This window comes from Chaetodon auriga, chromosome 4 (assembly GCF_051107435.1).
Source record: "Chaetodon auriga isolate fChaAug3 chromosome 4, fChaAug3.hap1, whole genome shotgun sequence".
In the NCBI taxonomy this organism is placed as follows: Eukaryota; Metazoa; Chordata; class Actinopteri; order Chaetodontiformes; family Chaetodontidae; genus Chaetodon; species Chaetodon auriga.
The window spans coordinates 4,308,042-4,322,661 of NC_135077.1; the positions used below are offsets into that span (position 1 = coordinate 4,308,042).

Sequence of the window (14,620 nt, forward strand, 5' to 3'; positions counted from 1 at the left end):
TGTGTGTGTGTGTGTGTGTGTGTGTGTGTGTGTGTGTGTGTGGGAAATGGGTGGTTCTTCCTCAATCAGGGTTCACCTACACCTGCTCCCTCTGCCAATCAGCCGCCACAGCTGCAGCCAATCCACAATCACCAGGATACAAACCGGATCTCCTCACCAGCCTTTGCCAGATTGTTGTACTCACTTGTCTCAGCCACATAGCTCTCCTTGTACTTTGATCTTGGTCTTTTTTTTTTCCTTGCCTGTTTTTTCTGAGTTATCCTGTTGACTCACCACACCTGCCTTGCTGCTCCTTCCTGGATCTGCACAGATTGTGTCTGACACAAGTAATCACGTGTCACAATTATATGATGTTTAGCAAAGAAAAATCCTTTTGTGCACATATTTACTCGTTCTGGATTTTTACATGTTGTGTAGGAAGTCACTGAGGAGAGCAAGTGTAGTCTCAATTGCAGAAGGTAAAGCTTAATCATCCCAAACCTCTTGTAGTATGGACTTAATATTGGTTAAAGCTGCAGTAGGTAACTTATAACATAACTGAAAGTAATTTTTTTTGTCATATTTGCTAAAACTGTCGCTATGCCCAGACAGCAGTACATGAAACATGTAATCTGTGAAAAAAAAACAAAAAAAAAAAACGGCTCAATTGGTCCCACCTACTGCTCCTACTGTGATTTGCAAGAATCCACCACGCCCGACACAAAACAACCAATCAGAGCCAGAGGAGCATCTGAGGGACTGTCTGACATCTGTCAATCACTACTCACATGCTGCGAACCGCCCCCTCTCATGCTCTTATCTCATGCTGCCGGCTGTCACTCAGTCAAACAGCTCTGTGAGCGGCGTTAAGAGGCTGGTGAAAGCTAAGGTGGAGCAACAGCCACCCGCAAAGGACAAACTGTCCATACCGCCACTGCCAACAACAGCATGTACGGCTGAGACAGCAAATAACCATAAAGCTAATATGGTGATTGTTCCAGTAACACAGCGCGTACGGTATGTTAGCGGCTGTGATGTAGCGGCTGGACAGAGTTAGCTTGTTTCCGATGCTATGGCTAACGTTACTGGTTGTCACGGCAACCACGCAGACGCTGCAGGGAGGAGGGGCTTAGAGGGCATGAGTGCAGCGGAGTTCAAATTTTCAGGCTAAGTTCCCTCCCTTCTCAATCTTGCCTACTGCAGCTTTAATGCTCATATGATTGAAGCTAGATGGAGTGAAAGAACTTTTATTCTTGATGGTGAAATATATTTTCCAATGGTGTGATTGCTTGGTGTTGCACACTTATCTTTAATAATGACAGTTGTTGTGTAGGATCAGACAAACGCAGCAACACTTATTTTAAATCAACTTTTTGTGGAATGACCATCCACTCACAGTTTGAATTCTCCCATGTGGTGCTTCATTTTTCACGCTTTGTTCAGTCTAGAAGCCATTTTATCCATTTGTTAATTATTTTCTGACATGGTTTTACTGTTAATCTTGATAGACCTAAGATGTTACATGTTTGCCAGTTTAACACATGAAAACATGCCTGTGAAAATATGCATAAGAAGACCAGAATCAAGCTATAAAGAAAAATAAAATGTCAAGATCTTGATATTCTTTCTTTCAACATGATCAAAGATACAAAAATAAATTTTTCATATTACTGAAGTAAACATTTGCTACAACTTACAGATACAGATTCTTCCTGCGCTGTGCATCATTACATATCACTAACTAACTATATGTATCAGCACATACAAAGTCACCTGATAGCCCTTCTTAAACCATAAATAAAACACAGGATAAATGTGTGCACATACAATTTTGAAACTGAGACCACATCAGCTCTAGTGGTTACCTCTCCAGCTTTGATTACATGCCAATACTGCATGTAGAGCTAAAAAAATGAAAAATCATACATAGAAAACTGAACACAAGTAAAGTGTCTACACCAATTACAATGTTATCTCATCCCAAACAGCAAATGTTATGCCTTGTTGCCAATCCGGCAGTAGAGAACCATCGAAACCACCATGGCAGCAATCTGGAAAGACAACAGTTCATCAACAAATCAGCTCAATGCACTATAAATTAAAATATCAGGACAAAAGGCAGCCCAAATTCAGGCTTCATGGGATGATAAAAGCCTACTGGACCATCCTCTTAAATTTTACTGCATTGTGTTAGCAGGACAAATTATGGGTTCGAGTGATCCTTCGTGGCCTCAAAGTCACATAACAAGCAATGAAACTCAAAAATCTGAATCAGAATATATTTTTTTTTTTTGACATTTTCATGTTTTGCTCCACAAGAAATATATTTGTTTTCCAAAAATAAAACTACTTTAACTTCATCTCTGAGATATTTGGGCCACTTTGGGGCCGTGGAAACAAATAGTGAATGCAACATTGACATATCCTCACATTTTAAGTTGCAAACAGTTGCTTATTTACTCATCCAGCAGTTACAGAGCATCATTATCAGTCATGTGGTTTGTTTGTGTCCACATAAAAATATCTATTTTAGCCACTTTGAAGGTCATAATATGTTATGTAATACGTATGTAATACAAGTATTATAACATATAATAATAATAATAATAATAATAATAATAATAATAATAATAATAATAATTATTATTGATATTATTATTGATATTATTATTATTATTATTATTATTATTATTATTATTATTATTAATAATAATAATAATAATAATAATAATACTATGGCAGACTTATCAAGACAATATTAGAGATAAAGTAAAATGACAGTTTGTAAGATTTTTCACTCAAATGGCACTCAAGGCCACACAACTACTGTATGTCGCCAAAGTAAGCAGCACTCTTCTAGACTGGTGCGAAGAACATGTAAAGCAACGGGCTGTTTGACAGGCTTTTCTTTACCTCAAGAGCAGCGATTCCCAGAGCCACACCTGCAATAATCACAGCATTGTCTTTGATCAGCTGCACCAGCTTGTCAAAGCAGCCAACAACATCCTGGAAGAGAAACAACTGGTTTAAGCAAAGATAAAGAACAGCTGTGTTGCACTTCATCAGCAATATTTGTTTTGTCGCTAACATGCATGAAGTTAAACCAAAAGAATCTTGGTCTCATACCGACTCCTGTGCACCCTGTAGACTGCATGAATCCTCGCTGTTGGTTCCATTGCAACATTGTGTCGGAAAAACACCTTCTTGTAAGTAAAAAGGGGAGCGAATAAAATCTGTGTAGTTGTTGATTCCACAGCACTGAAGCTAGAATGAAACCAAAACCCAAATCTTAATTAAAACAGTTGTGATGCTGAACCTAACTCTTAGAGAAAGAGTTGGGTTTTACTTTTTTACACATATGCATGAAATTTGGTTCGAAGAAGACAGTTTTGGTCATCAATATGGGGTTATCGTTCATTTAACAACGCAAGCAAGAGTATGCAAATCAAGAAATCAAATAAATGTGAATAAGCTGTGCTCAGGATCAAATGACTGCCAGTGACCAAAGAGATGTGTCTCTCTCAGGACTGAAATATTTTCTTAAAAAGAAGTTGAAAATACAATACCCGCTCCATGGTGGAGTTCCAGCCAGTGGTCAGACTGTCGTCTTCTTCATCCCCATACCTTTTTTCAATGTTATCTCTAATTTTCTGCCGCACATCCTGAAGAAGTTCACCAGCCTGAGAAGGACAAGTTGACAGTCATTGTACTTGGTCCATTTTAACAAAGTTCTTCAGGTTTTTTCACGATGTTAAATCTGACCACTGGTAATTATCATATTTTGGTTCTGAGAGCCTCTTACCAAATCTTTGAAGACAAAGAGCACCACAGCTCCTGCAACCTCGATGAGGAAGATAATCAGCACAATACTGAAGAACTGAATGGGGAGACATGATAAACGGCACTGTAAAATTCTCACTGGATCAATAAAAAAAAAAAAAGCGTGATTAGCAGTCCTGGACAAAGAACATTTGAGAAGATGTTGAGTTTGACGAAAGCGAGTAATTACTGCTGGGATCAAACCTGAAAGCTGCATGCTAAAATATTTAACAGCTTCCCATCATAACAGCACTGAATGAGAAGGCATTGTTCTTACCTTCTCTGTTGAGAAAAAATCTGATTATTCAACTTATCAAACATGGCTCACCGTCATCAGCATACACTTGCTCTCCCTCACAGCTCCACAGCAGCCCAGGAAGCCAATGATCAGCAGCACGGCGCCGATGGCTATGAGCACGTAGCTGACGGTGTAAAGCTGCTCTAACCCATTTGAATCCTCGTCAGCGTCTTGATCCAGTAAATCCAACACAGAACTACTGTCCACCCTCACCCACACTCCCACGCCCAGGATGGCTGCACCTGCCAACTGCACGATGGGTGAGCATCAAACAGCACAGAGAGAGAATGGACGTGGCATTAAAGAAATAATGGTTAAATACTGAAAAGACACAGTACAGACAGGTGACATGATGAAAGGAGTTACTTCATTTACAATCAGGCAGTAGCAAAGAGAAACTGCTGTCAGGCTGAACTGTAATATAAAAGACAGAGAAATTTGCTGGAACTAACAAGAATAGTTCACCATTTTTGGAAATATGCTCATTAGCTCATTAGCCAAGTCTTAGATGAGATGGTTGATATCACCCTCACGTCTGAGCGACAGGTTAGCTTAGCTTAGCATAAAGACTATAAACAGGGTGCAGCAGCCAACCTGGCTAAATTTAACAGTAGCAAAACCCTCCTACCAGCACCCCTGAAGTTCACTAATTAATACGTCACATCTTGTTTGTTTAATCCAAACAGGTTATGGTTTTGCTGTGGGTTACGTGTTGGTCTTGGCTGGGAGCAGTGACAGCGGAGTGATTTGTTAATTAGCTCTAGAGGTGCTTGGATTTTGTCACCTTGGGACAGGCTAGCTCTTTCCAAAAGTGTATTTTCCAAAACAGGAAGTAAGCTACACAGCTGCTTTTATTTTCCAGGTTTAGCACCTGCTCTGTCTGGTCTGTTTCACTGTGGGACAAACTGACAACAGAAATAGAAATTTAGTCATTATTCCAACGTACAAAGATGGCGCCATTGAAGATAAACATCATAATTTTGAGAAAGCTGGAGCAACACATCTTGGCAGATTTCTTTCTCCACACTGTAAAAAAATAAAGAACAGAAAAGTTTGTTAGTTCAGCTGCTCGCTAAATGACAGTGTAATTAGTCTAATCTGCCTTATTTGCAGCTTAGGGGATTTTGAACAAATGGAGAACTTTGTATTTTACCCCTCACAGGAAAATCAGTGATATAGGAATGGCTCACCACACAAGCAGGCACCAGCACGGGTCAAATTTGCTTTGGTTATATATTAACCACGGCCACTGGCAGGAACAGAAGGGGTCTTAATCTCCTCTAAATAAATAACAAGGTTTTCGTGCTGATGTAATTCAAGGTTTCGGTTGATTTGTGTGAGGAGGTGTTCGTTCTTAACCACACTTTATTTTTCATTTTGCCTCGCCTTCGAGTTATTAAAAGGATTATCAAGCACACATTTGAGTCACTTGACACATTTGCAGGTTTCCTCTAAACACACAGGAGTCCATCTGGTGCGGAGGGGAAAAATTCACTTCCTCCAGTTCTGAACTTCCATACTCTACATTGTAAAAATGTAGAAGTAGGTTTATAGTACTGTGGCACCCATTTACCGTAAAATTATAACCCACATCTATATTAGTAGAGACTAAAACTGTTCTTTGTACACCGTTGAAAGAGTTGTAAAGAAAAGTTGAGTCAGTTTTATTGCCATGGACGTGTCCTCATTATCTACCTCCAGGTAGTCAGATGTGTTATGATGAGCTCATAGTTAATTGTAAAGCCGAGGTATGTCATCAGCTTACTGGCAGCCACACTGCAAGTAGCCAGGAAGAACCATAAAACACTTATGTTATCCTCAACCTTGTTTCTATCTCTTCTCTGCGTCAGTCTTATGAGCTCCCTTTGACAGTTACTGACCCTTTGATTTCTTCCTTATTGCTGCTTTAACTGGAACAGTCGGTGGGAACCTGCTTTGACGACCTAACTTTCATGCTGTTTATTGCCTTGAAGAAGCAAAACAGGACAAATACAGTTTTCAATGGAAGAAACTGTTAAAGTTTCTACATCATCAATGGAACTGCTAAAGGAGGTCGTTTCCTCTGCTGGGCACAGCCATGTTCTTTGTTTTTTTAAGTACACTGTTAAAGAGGAGCTGGATGATATTTAGCATGTTCAGCCTGTTGGTAGTTATAATATGTGTTAATCTTACAATTTAGCCCATTTAAATCTGACAGGTACTCAGACATTACTGAGCAATGGGCATCAGGTTGGAATTGCACCACTTGTATGTATTTATATTTTGGATATTATGAGTATTTACACTTCTGGTTAGATGCTAAACCACATTTCGTCGTCTCTGTGCTGCACTCTGACGATGACAATAAAGTTGAATCTAATCTAAACTAACTTGCTTTGTACGGTAACACTCTGGTTATGAGGGAAATGTTAATTTTCAAACTTCAAACTAAAATGCACCCAACCATGTCCTATGCTCACTGGCTGTTGTGTTTTTAGGTGAGTCTCGTTCAAAGTAAAAGGTTTTTAGCACATGGTTGATTAAAAGTATGAAAAACCATGAAGCTCCTACCTGCAGTAAAGTCTGTCTGTCCGCTGAGGTCTGATCAATCAGGAGTGTCTGCTCATGAGACGCTCACATGTCCCTTTATCTTCTCACACATCCCCCCCCCCCCCCCCCCCCCCCACACACACACACAGATAGGGGGAAAGGGGAGTTCATGGCCTACACGTCACTGCCATTGTTTTGGATAAGAAAGAAACATTTCCTGGTGTCCAAAGTCCTTTTCAATAATAGCAGAGAATCTCTATGACAAGGAACTTTATGGCCAAATTCACGGCCAGAGTGCTGTGACCATGTGAACATGATATCTGCTCAGATATCACGTCAAGTATTGATTATTCAGAGCTAATGCAAGGTTCAACAGAAGGAAGGTCAAGGAATTACATAATGTTGGGAATAATCACAAACTTGTGTGTTTTATTTTGTAATGAATCATAAAACACTTTCGGGAAAAGATGGAGTGAGTGATTAATTATTAATGTCAACACTGTGTCAGTATGTTCCTATTATTTAGAAGAGCTGCTTCATACAGAAACATAATTTGCACAAATGAAAACCAACAGACAAAACGTATTGATCTACATCCTTTAATCTCAACTTTTAGAGGGACAAACTTGGAAAAGGACATACTGAACCAACATTAACTGTTAAATGTACAAAAAGAAAAAAAAAAGAAAAAGAAAAATATAAATTAAAAGTAAATGAGAATATCCCCCCAAAACAGTAATAACAAGTCTGGACTACGCACAGAAACCTGGAATGATGCAGCACCTTTCAGTTTGACCACAGCTATGTTTGACTTTTGCACTGACGGGTGAGCACTTCCTCCTCAGCAGGGTCACATGGGACAAGTTCACAGGATTCAGCTACAAGTCACAGTGATGCATTTTCATGCAATGCCCACTAGGGGGCAGCATGACTCAAGTAAATCACAGTGATTCTCATGCCATGCTGATTCAGTTCATTGCCTTTCACTCACCTGCAACAGGTTCTGCTCAGCCACCAGACAAGGAGTAAAGAAGAGGCGTCGGGAAAAAGGCACAGCTGCTCAGTGCAGCTCTTTGGCATCTCGGTGTAACAGTCACATTCAAATTATGATGAAGAGTTGCCACCAAGTTGGGAAAAGATCAAATGACAAGAAGAAAGGAGCCAAGCGTCCATGATAGTATTGCAGTAACATAAAGTACATTCAGAATGATAATCTGTGTGTGACTGTGAAAACATGAATTTCCACTGCGAGCTATCAGCATGCACAGCCACCCTGGCTGCTGCGGGGCATCTCCCTCAGGTCGGCTCCCTTGTTACTGGCTGACGGACTGGCGTCTCCGTTGGGGCTCTCGTTCATCTTCTCACAGATAGCGTCCACCAGCTTGTCAAAAACCTGCTTCACGTTGATGTTGTCCTTGGCGCTGGCCTCGAAGAACTGGAAGCCTGGAGAGGGCAGAGAGACAAAGAAGAGTTATGAGTGAGCTTACGATGAAAGTTTGTGTGTGTGTGTGTGTGTGTGTGTGTGTGTGTGTGTGTGCGTGTGCTGACCGAGCTCTGTAGCCAGTCTTTTGGCATCTTCAGTGGGGACCTGCCTGTCTTCTTCCAAGTCCAGCTTATTGCCTACCAGTGCCACTTGAGCGTTGCCCCATGAGTACGTCTTGATCTGGGTTGCCCTGGGAATCACCAACAAAACATTTTCAAGTAGAAGTAGTTAAAATTAGCTCGTTGTCATACAGTTGTGACATTAAAACGCTTATTACTTGTTCATGCGTCAGACAACAGATAACAGACATCCAGGTAAAGACTCCTTCATACGTCTTTCAAATTCAACAGCAACTTGACATTTCGGCTAATCAAACAAACATGTGCATCTAGAGATTAGAACTCTCCAAACATGAAATCGAACCTCGTCTCTTACTACAGAACATGCTCTTATATGCAGATATCTGTTTACAGACATTGTGGAGAAATTAGACCTGTGAGTTCCAGGGAAATCTTTTTTAAATTATAAGAACAACTTTTTTACTGCAACTATGCTTATTTGCAACTTTTCTTCATGGGACAACATGCAGCTTCAGAAATGTCTCCACCTATTGGACACCTATACACGAAGGTTTGACATTACTTCTGGGGGTCTACCCACCAGTCCTGCACAGCACAGAACGACTCCTGGCTTGTGATGTCGTACATCAGCAGGAATCCCATGGCTCCCCTGTAGTAAGCTGTGGTGATGGTCCGGTAGCGCTCCTGCCCTGCTGTGTCCTGTGAAGACACGACACACACCTGAGAAATTCTGGGTCTTTTTGGGCATCAGAGACTTTAATCGTTCAAACCACATCTCAGTCTCATGGGCACGGTGTGACCACGGATACTATGCTCCAGCAGGGGCTCCAACACATACAGTACAGTACAATGATCGAGATCAACTATAAAAACAAACGCGAAAAGTGAAAATGCAAAAAGATCCCTGACAGAAGAAAACAAATGGTTAACCTGGTTTTCCTGAGAGGAAACTGTGAATCATTAACTCTCCTGCAGCAGATGTTAATCCCTCTCGTCATGTGTTGATTGCCGGCACACCCTGTAAATACACCAGGATGTGCTCTCTGCCTTAAGGGATGAAAATAAGTTTGGGGGATGTTATTTTTCTTCTTCGTGTTCTTGTCTGATCGTGGGAAAACTGTATAAGCATGAAAAGACACTTCTGACGAGGACACATTTAAACTGCACCAAGGAAGAAGACTTTAATTGATTCACGTGATAGATCTCCCCCCATGAAGGCCAGCAGCTGTCAGGTGCAATATTAACATCATGCACTCTGAGGACGGAGATTTAGTGACCTGCTGTGTATGTTAAAGGGGTCATACTGTGCAGATGTTATCACCATCTCTGACTCTGGTGCTGGGTTGTACAAAATGAGTTGTAATGGCCCCATGAAACCCATTCAAGTTGCTCAGCAGACATTTTCCTTCCTGGTGGAAAAGTAAGCAACTGCATCATTGTTTAACTGAGCAGAGAAGGCGTGCTATGCTAAATATATATTAAGATTTTAAAAAAAAGAAGATTTATGACTTTCATCTAACAGCCGTGCTGTGGGTGAGTCCTCGCCTTCCACTAACATTCAGTAACAGATCTGTCCTGGGTGTCAGTCTGCACAGTAAGCACATTCAGTTCTGGCAGCTCAAAGCCATGCATCTTTCATGAACCCTGCCGTCTGGGGACGATGTTAAACATCAACTGTCATTAACTTCACAGTGTGAGAAATTAGTTTACGCCACATCCATGACAGGCAGCAGCGTGTAAGAGTGCAAACGAGGGAATGCGGTGAGGATAAACAGTCTGCGTTGTGTAACAACGCCTTCAAAAGCACTGCTCACTCTGCCTTTGGTTGAGGCTGTATTTTAGGGGGAAATGCTGTTAATTTCCTCAAGTAAATTACAGTTCTGGCATGAGAGAGACTGCAGTGTTTCAGACTCAGTTTGGCTGATATATTGTCCGTCAAACCAGTATATTTTTCATCTGGTGTGGGGAATGAAAAGGCTTCCAGAGCTTTCTACTGGAAGTTACGAGGAGGCTCTTTAGACCTCAGTGATGCGACTGTCACAGCTCTTCTGCTGTAGGCTAACGTCACCCTTAATCCTATTAAACAAACTCAACTAGGCGAATTTCTGTAATTCTCGGCCTTGTTTTTGTCAAGAGGTGGGGAACACAGAGATTTGTGGTTCTTTTCATTATCCTCATTGAACTGAATGGTAAAATAATCATCAGTGTGTTGGGTTTCTTGGAGGTTTGATACCCCATAGCCTCTTTTTCAGAATACTTGAGCACCATTGAGAAAATAATGCTTCAGTACAGGAAAGTGTGATCCATACATAGCTTTTTTCATTTAGTGGGACAATTTTGACAGTTTGATACATGAAATAGTTGGTAAAATCTGCCGTGAAATTGATTTTATTTGTACATTTTTATTCATTTATTCATTCATTTTAGATAAATAAATTTGTTAAAGGCCATTAAACATCACAACAATCCCTTGTAATGAATGGCAGAGGTGACTAATTCTGTGCTAACCAAGCTAAGCTATAATTAGATGAATCTGGGTTTAAATGCAGGGTTTTTGTACGTCATGGTCTCTGTGTTGTTGTCCATTGTACAAACATGAAAATTACAGAAAAAGTCCACTTTTCAGGGGCATGAACATAGTCAAATATGCAGTAAAGATGTGCAAATACTAGCACCTCCTATGCAAAAATATGAATGTTGCACTCCACTTTGTGACCCACATCACTCCTACAAGTGTCTGTGTGCAGATATGTGGCTTTGGTCTAACAGAACCTTCCCCTGGCTGACATAAATTAGTCTGAAGAAAATATAAACTGAGGACCAACAAGGTGGCTAATTCAAATTTTTTTCTAGGCTGTCTGCCACTTGTGAGGTCACTTAAAAAACAAACCGTCACTGGGAGTGTTACATAAAAAATATCACAGTGGTGGTGAAACAAAATGACAGAAATTAAACCTTTAAACTGAGCACTCTGTGTGTGAAGCTGGTCAAACTGTAACACTGAGCACACCTCAGTTTGCACTGGTCTTATCTGCCAGACTTCCACTCTTTCTTCCTGCTGCAGAGGACAAACGCTCATGTAAACAGTTTGAAAGCAGGAAGGTGAAGGAGAGTAAAGGATTTTTTTTATTAGCTTTGCTCTGAGATTCATGTCCATGCCAGAACAATGTGCCAAGCAACACAGTACAAAGACATTGGACAAGTTCTATTGGACCATATACCTGCAGCCAGTTAAAATCCTTTACACCAAGTGTTTAAGTGCATCCTTCCATCTCACCCAGATCTGAAGTTTGACCCTCTTGTCGCTCCTGTAGATGGTCTTGACTTTGAAGTCGATGCCCACTGTGCTGACGAAGGCTGAAGTGAAGGAGTCGTCTGCATAGCGGAACAGGAAGGAGGTCTTTCCCACGCTGCTGTTCCCGATGATCAGCAGCTTAAACATGTAGTCAAAGTTTTGGTCGGCTGCATCCCTCTGCTCCTGACCGGCCCCTGAATCTCTGGCTAGAGCCATCTGTGAAATGAAGAAAGACAAGAGGAGGAAGAGGATGGTCTGTCACAGACTGTGAAAGTCATTCATAAGCAAGTTTCATCCATTAAAAAACTAAATACTCAGCAGAGCAACTGATGATGGAAATGACCGTCAGAAACAGCAGTACACCAGGAAACATGCAAGCTTCACTCCTGGCAGCAGCAGACTGTAGATGCATGACACACAGTGAGGCTTTAAGGGCAAACATGTAACCACAGGTTAGCATGCTGCACCGCGCCAATATCCAAGTACATTCGTTCAGGATTAACCACTATTGTGTCTGCTTCTTTCTATTTTGCTGAGTCGTACATGACATATTGTACGCCAATAAAGAACAAAAGCTGGAAAAGATTGTTGATTACCTGATTGGTCAAAAACAGAAAAAAATGTTTTGATAATTGTTTCTCCAGATAATCTTTTTATAGTTTATTTTGATATGATTTTAAAGTAATTTTTTCAGATCTGCAGCTTCTAAATTGTGATCACTTGCTTCTTGTCTTTTGTCTCTTGTGATTATTAACTGAATATCGTTGGATTTTGGACTACAGTCAAACAAAAGCACTTTGATGACGTAATCTCTGGCTTTAGAAAAATGTGAGGGGAATTTTTCACCAGATTCGGGCATGCTATAGATAAAACGATCAATCAGTTAATTGAGAAAGTAACAGATGAATTGATCATGAAAATAATCGTTAGTTGCAGCCTTATTGGAAGGGTGCAGAACTCAGACAATATTTCATTGTATTAAATTATTTATTTATCCATTATTATCCACACTCCACTGGCACAGATTGATACACTGTCTACTGCTGCACTGCACTCTCTCACCGTGGGTTCACTGCAGCTTACTGGCTCCCATCTGGTATACAGAGGCTACACCATACACACTACCACATACCTACATGATGCAATACAATTCTACAATTGTTTATTGTTGCCCTGCACTGATATGTTGCACTGTCGTATGTATTGTATGTTCTACCATGACTGAGATACCTGAGCATTAGTATAATGGCAATAAAGTTGAACTGAACTATTTGCAACATGCAACAAGTATGTCAAGTATTTGCAGAGCTGATAAAGCGCTTACGCTGGTGAGAACATGCAGCTGAAGAACTGATAGCAGAAAAATCTTGGAGTTAGCATTTGATATCATACATGAGTATGATTTGGCTCCGTCACCGGCCTCCCTGGCCGATACTGGCTTCTTTAAAGATTGTGGAGTTGGATGTGCTCCTGTGTTCAAATGCTGACAATGAGGAATCTCAGCTATTTGAGAATTCAGGTTCGCGCTCACATGCCTGCAATCTGTCCTCGCTGAGAGCTGAGCAGATGTTGATGTTGGTAAATGTAAGTGTTGTTAAAAATGGTCTTCCTCCCTCATCCCTCTTAGCTATTGTCGCCGTGCTGTGAATCACAGCCAGGGCGTGCTCCCTCCACTGCCCCCCCCCCCCATATCAGTCACCCACTGCTCTCTCTGGTCATTTGTCACCTGGAGTCACGTTACAAAACTTATGGGATCAGAGGATGCTGAGTGGTGGGCGAGGGGCGATAGATTCTCCTCCCTCCCTGTTGGTTTCATCCATCACCCATCTGACCATTCATCGACCCGCTGACACTCCCATTTAAACACACACACATACACACATTTATCTTCCTTTACTCTCTCTCGTATTCATCCATCTATGCATCCCTCCTGTCATCATCCATCCATATGTCACCCTCTCCTCCCTCCATCTCTCTGCGCCATAGGCTGGACCATCCATTCATCCACTCATCCCCCTCCACCCCCGCCTCCACCCTCCTATACTCCTCCCTGATTGCTGAGAATCTCTCAGGAGACCAGCTCAGCATAAACGCTTCCAAGACCGTAAAGAGGAACTGGCCGGCGTGCGCGCATCCACGCATGCGCACACACACCAGTATGGTAATAGGTGCAAACTGTTTTTTTGTTTGTTTGTTTGTTTGTTTTTTAAGGCTGTGTGCGTTTCTTTTAGCAGAAGAAAACAGGTCACCTCGCTTGAAAGCAACAGCGTCACAACACCTGATATGAGTGAAGAGCAGATGTTGACATCTGGTCTACAGTAGCTGAAGTAGAGGAACTGGATCATGGATATGGGTTGAGCACTTCGCCAGACCAGGCTGCTGTTTGTATGCGGACACATGGGATCATGACACCTGTCGACACTTTGAATTAATCTAACTATTTTGCACACACCAATACTACAAATATCAGAGTCCATATTCTGAGAGGCTGACACGTACTCACAGACTAATTTGCCTACACGGCCCTTCCATACGGTAGCTCCACTCCAACCTGATGACATTAAAACAAACCCTCCGCCGTGGCTGGAAATACTGGATGTAGCTTACCGTGGGTGTTGTTTATGACTCCGTCCCCTCCGGCCTCCCCGCGCTCCTCCACCTCTGCCTGAAAGCCGATGGGTGTGCGCTGCTGTCGGGCGCTCCTCCTCAGACACTCCGCTCCCGGATCTCCAGACTATGCATGTGCCTGTCACCGGGACACCCACCTTGCAGCCACCGTTAAGTTAACCAGAATATGTGCTGGGCACTTCCTGTGATGACTTTCAAAATAAAACCACTTGTTTGTTAAACTTATGAGAAACATGTTTAACACATTTGGAGGTATTTGATTATGCAAATTGAGTTGTCATTGTTTTGATTTGCATTGTATGTGATTACTGTGATGTTCAGAGCTACAGTGGCTGTTGCTATACTATACTATTTATGCACATGAATAGTATTGCTTATTTATTATTATATTAATATGTAGAGCTGTAACTAACATTTTTTCTGACTTCTCATTAAGCTTTTCATTACTTCAGGTAGTTGAGACTGCAGTTGTCAGGAAATTGAATTGCTTGATTTGAAACCAAATATCT

General features: G+C 41.4%; 2 protein-coding genes across 2 annotated transcripts; both read right to left on the minus strand.

Moving 5' to 3' along the window:
• Positions 1 to 1,276: 1,276 nt before the first annotated feature.
• On the minus strand, positions 1,277 to 5,099 carry LOC143319886 (tetraspanin-1-like). Its single transcript, XM_076729138.1, has 7 exons — positions 5,043 to 5,099; positions 4,127 to 4,345; positions 3,782 to 3,856; positions 3,546 to 3,659; positions 3,106 to 3,243; positions 2,893 to 2,985; positions 1,277 to 2,030 (listed from the first exon to the last, which is right to left on the minus strand). The coding sequence occupies exons 1-7, from the start codon at positions 5,097 to 5,099 to the stop codon at positions 1,974 to 1,976; spliced, it is 753 nt and encodes a 250-aa protein (XP_076585253.1). The 3' UTR covers positions 1,277 to 1,973.
• A 1,930-nt stretch (positions 5,100 to 7,029) lies between these two features.
• On the minus strand, positions 7,030 to 14,227 carry rab3da (RAB3D, member RAS oncogene family, a). The gene is made up of 5 exons (XM_076729679.1): positions 14,091 to 14,227; positions 11,466 to 11,699; positions 8,769 to 8,887; positions 8,174 to 8,298; positions 7,030 to 8,068 (listed from the first exon to the last, which is right to left on the minus strand). Exons 2-5 carry the CDS (start codon positions 11,697 to 11,699, stop codon positions 7,881 to 7,883), a joined length of 666 nt encoding a protein of 221 aa, XP_076585794.1. The 5' UTR covers positions 14,091 to 14,227; the 3' UTR covers positions 7,030 to 7,880.
• Between the last annotated feature and the right edge of the window lie 393 nt (positions 14,228 to 14,620).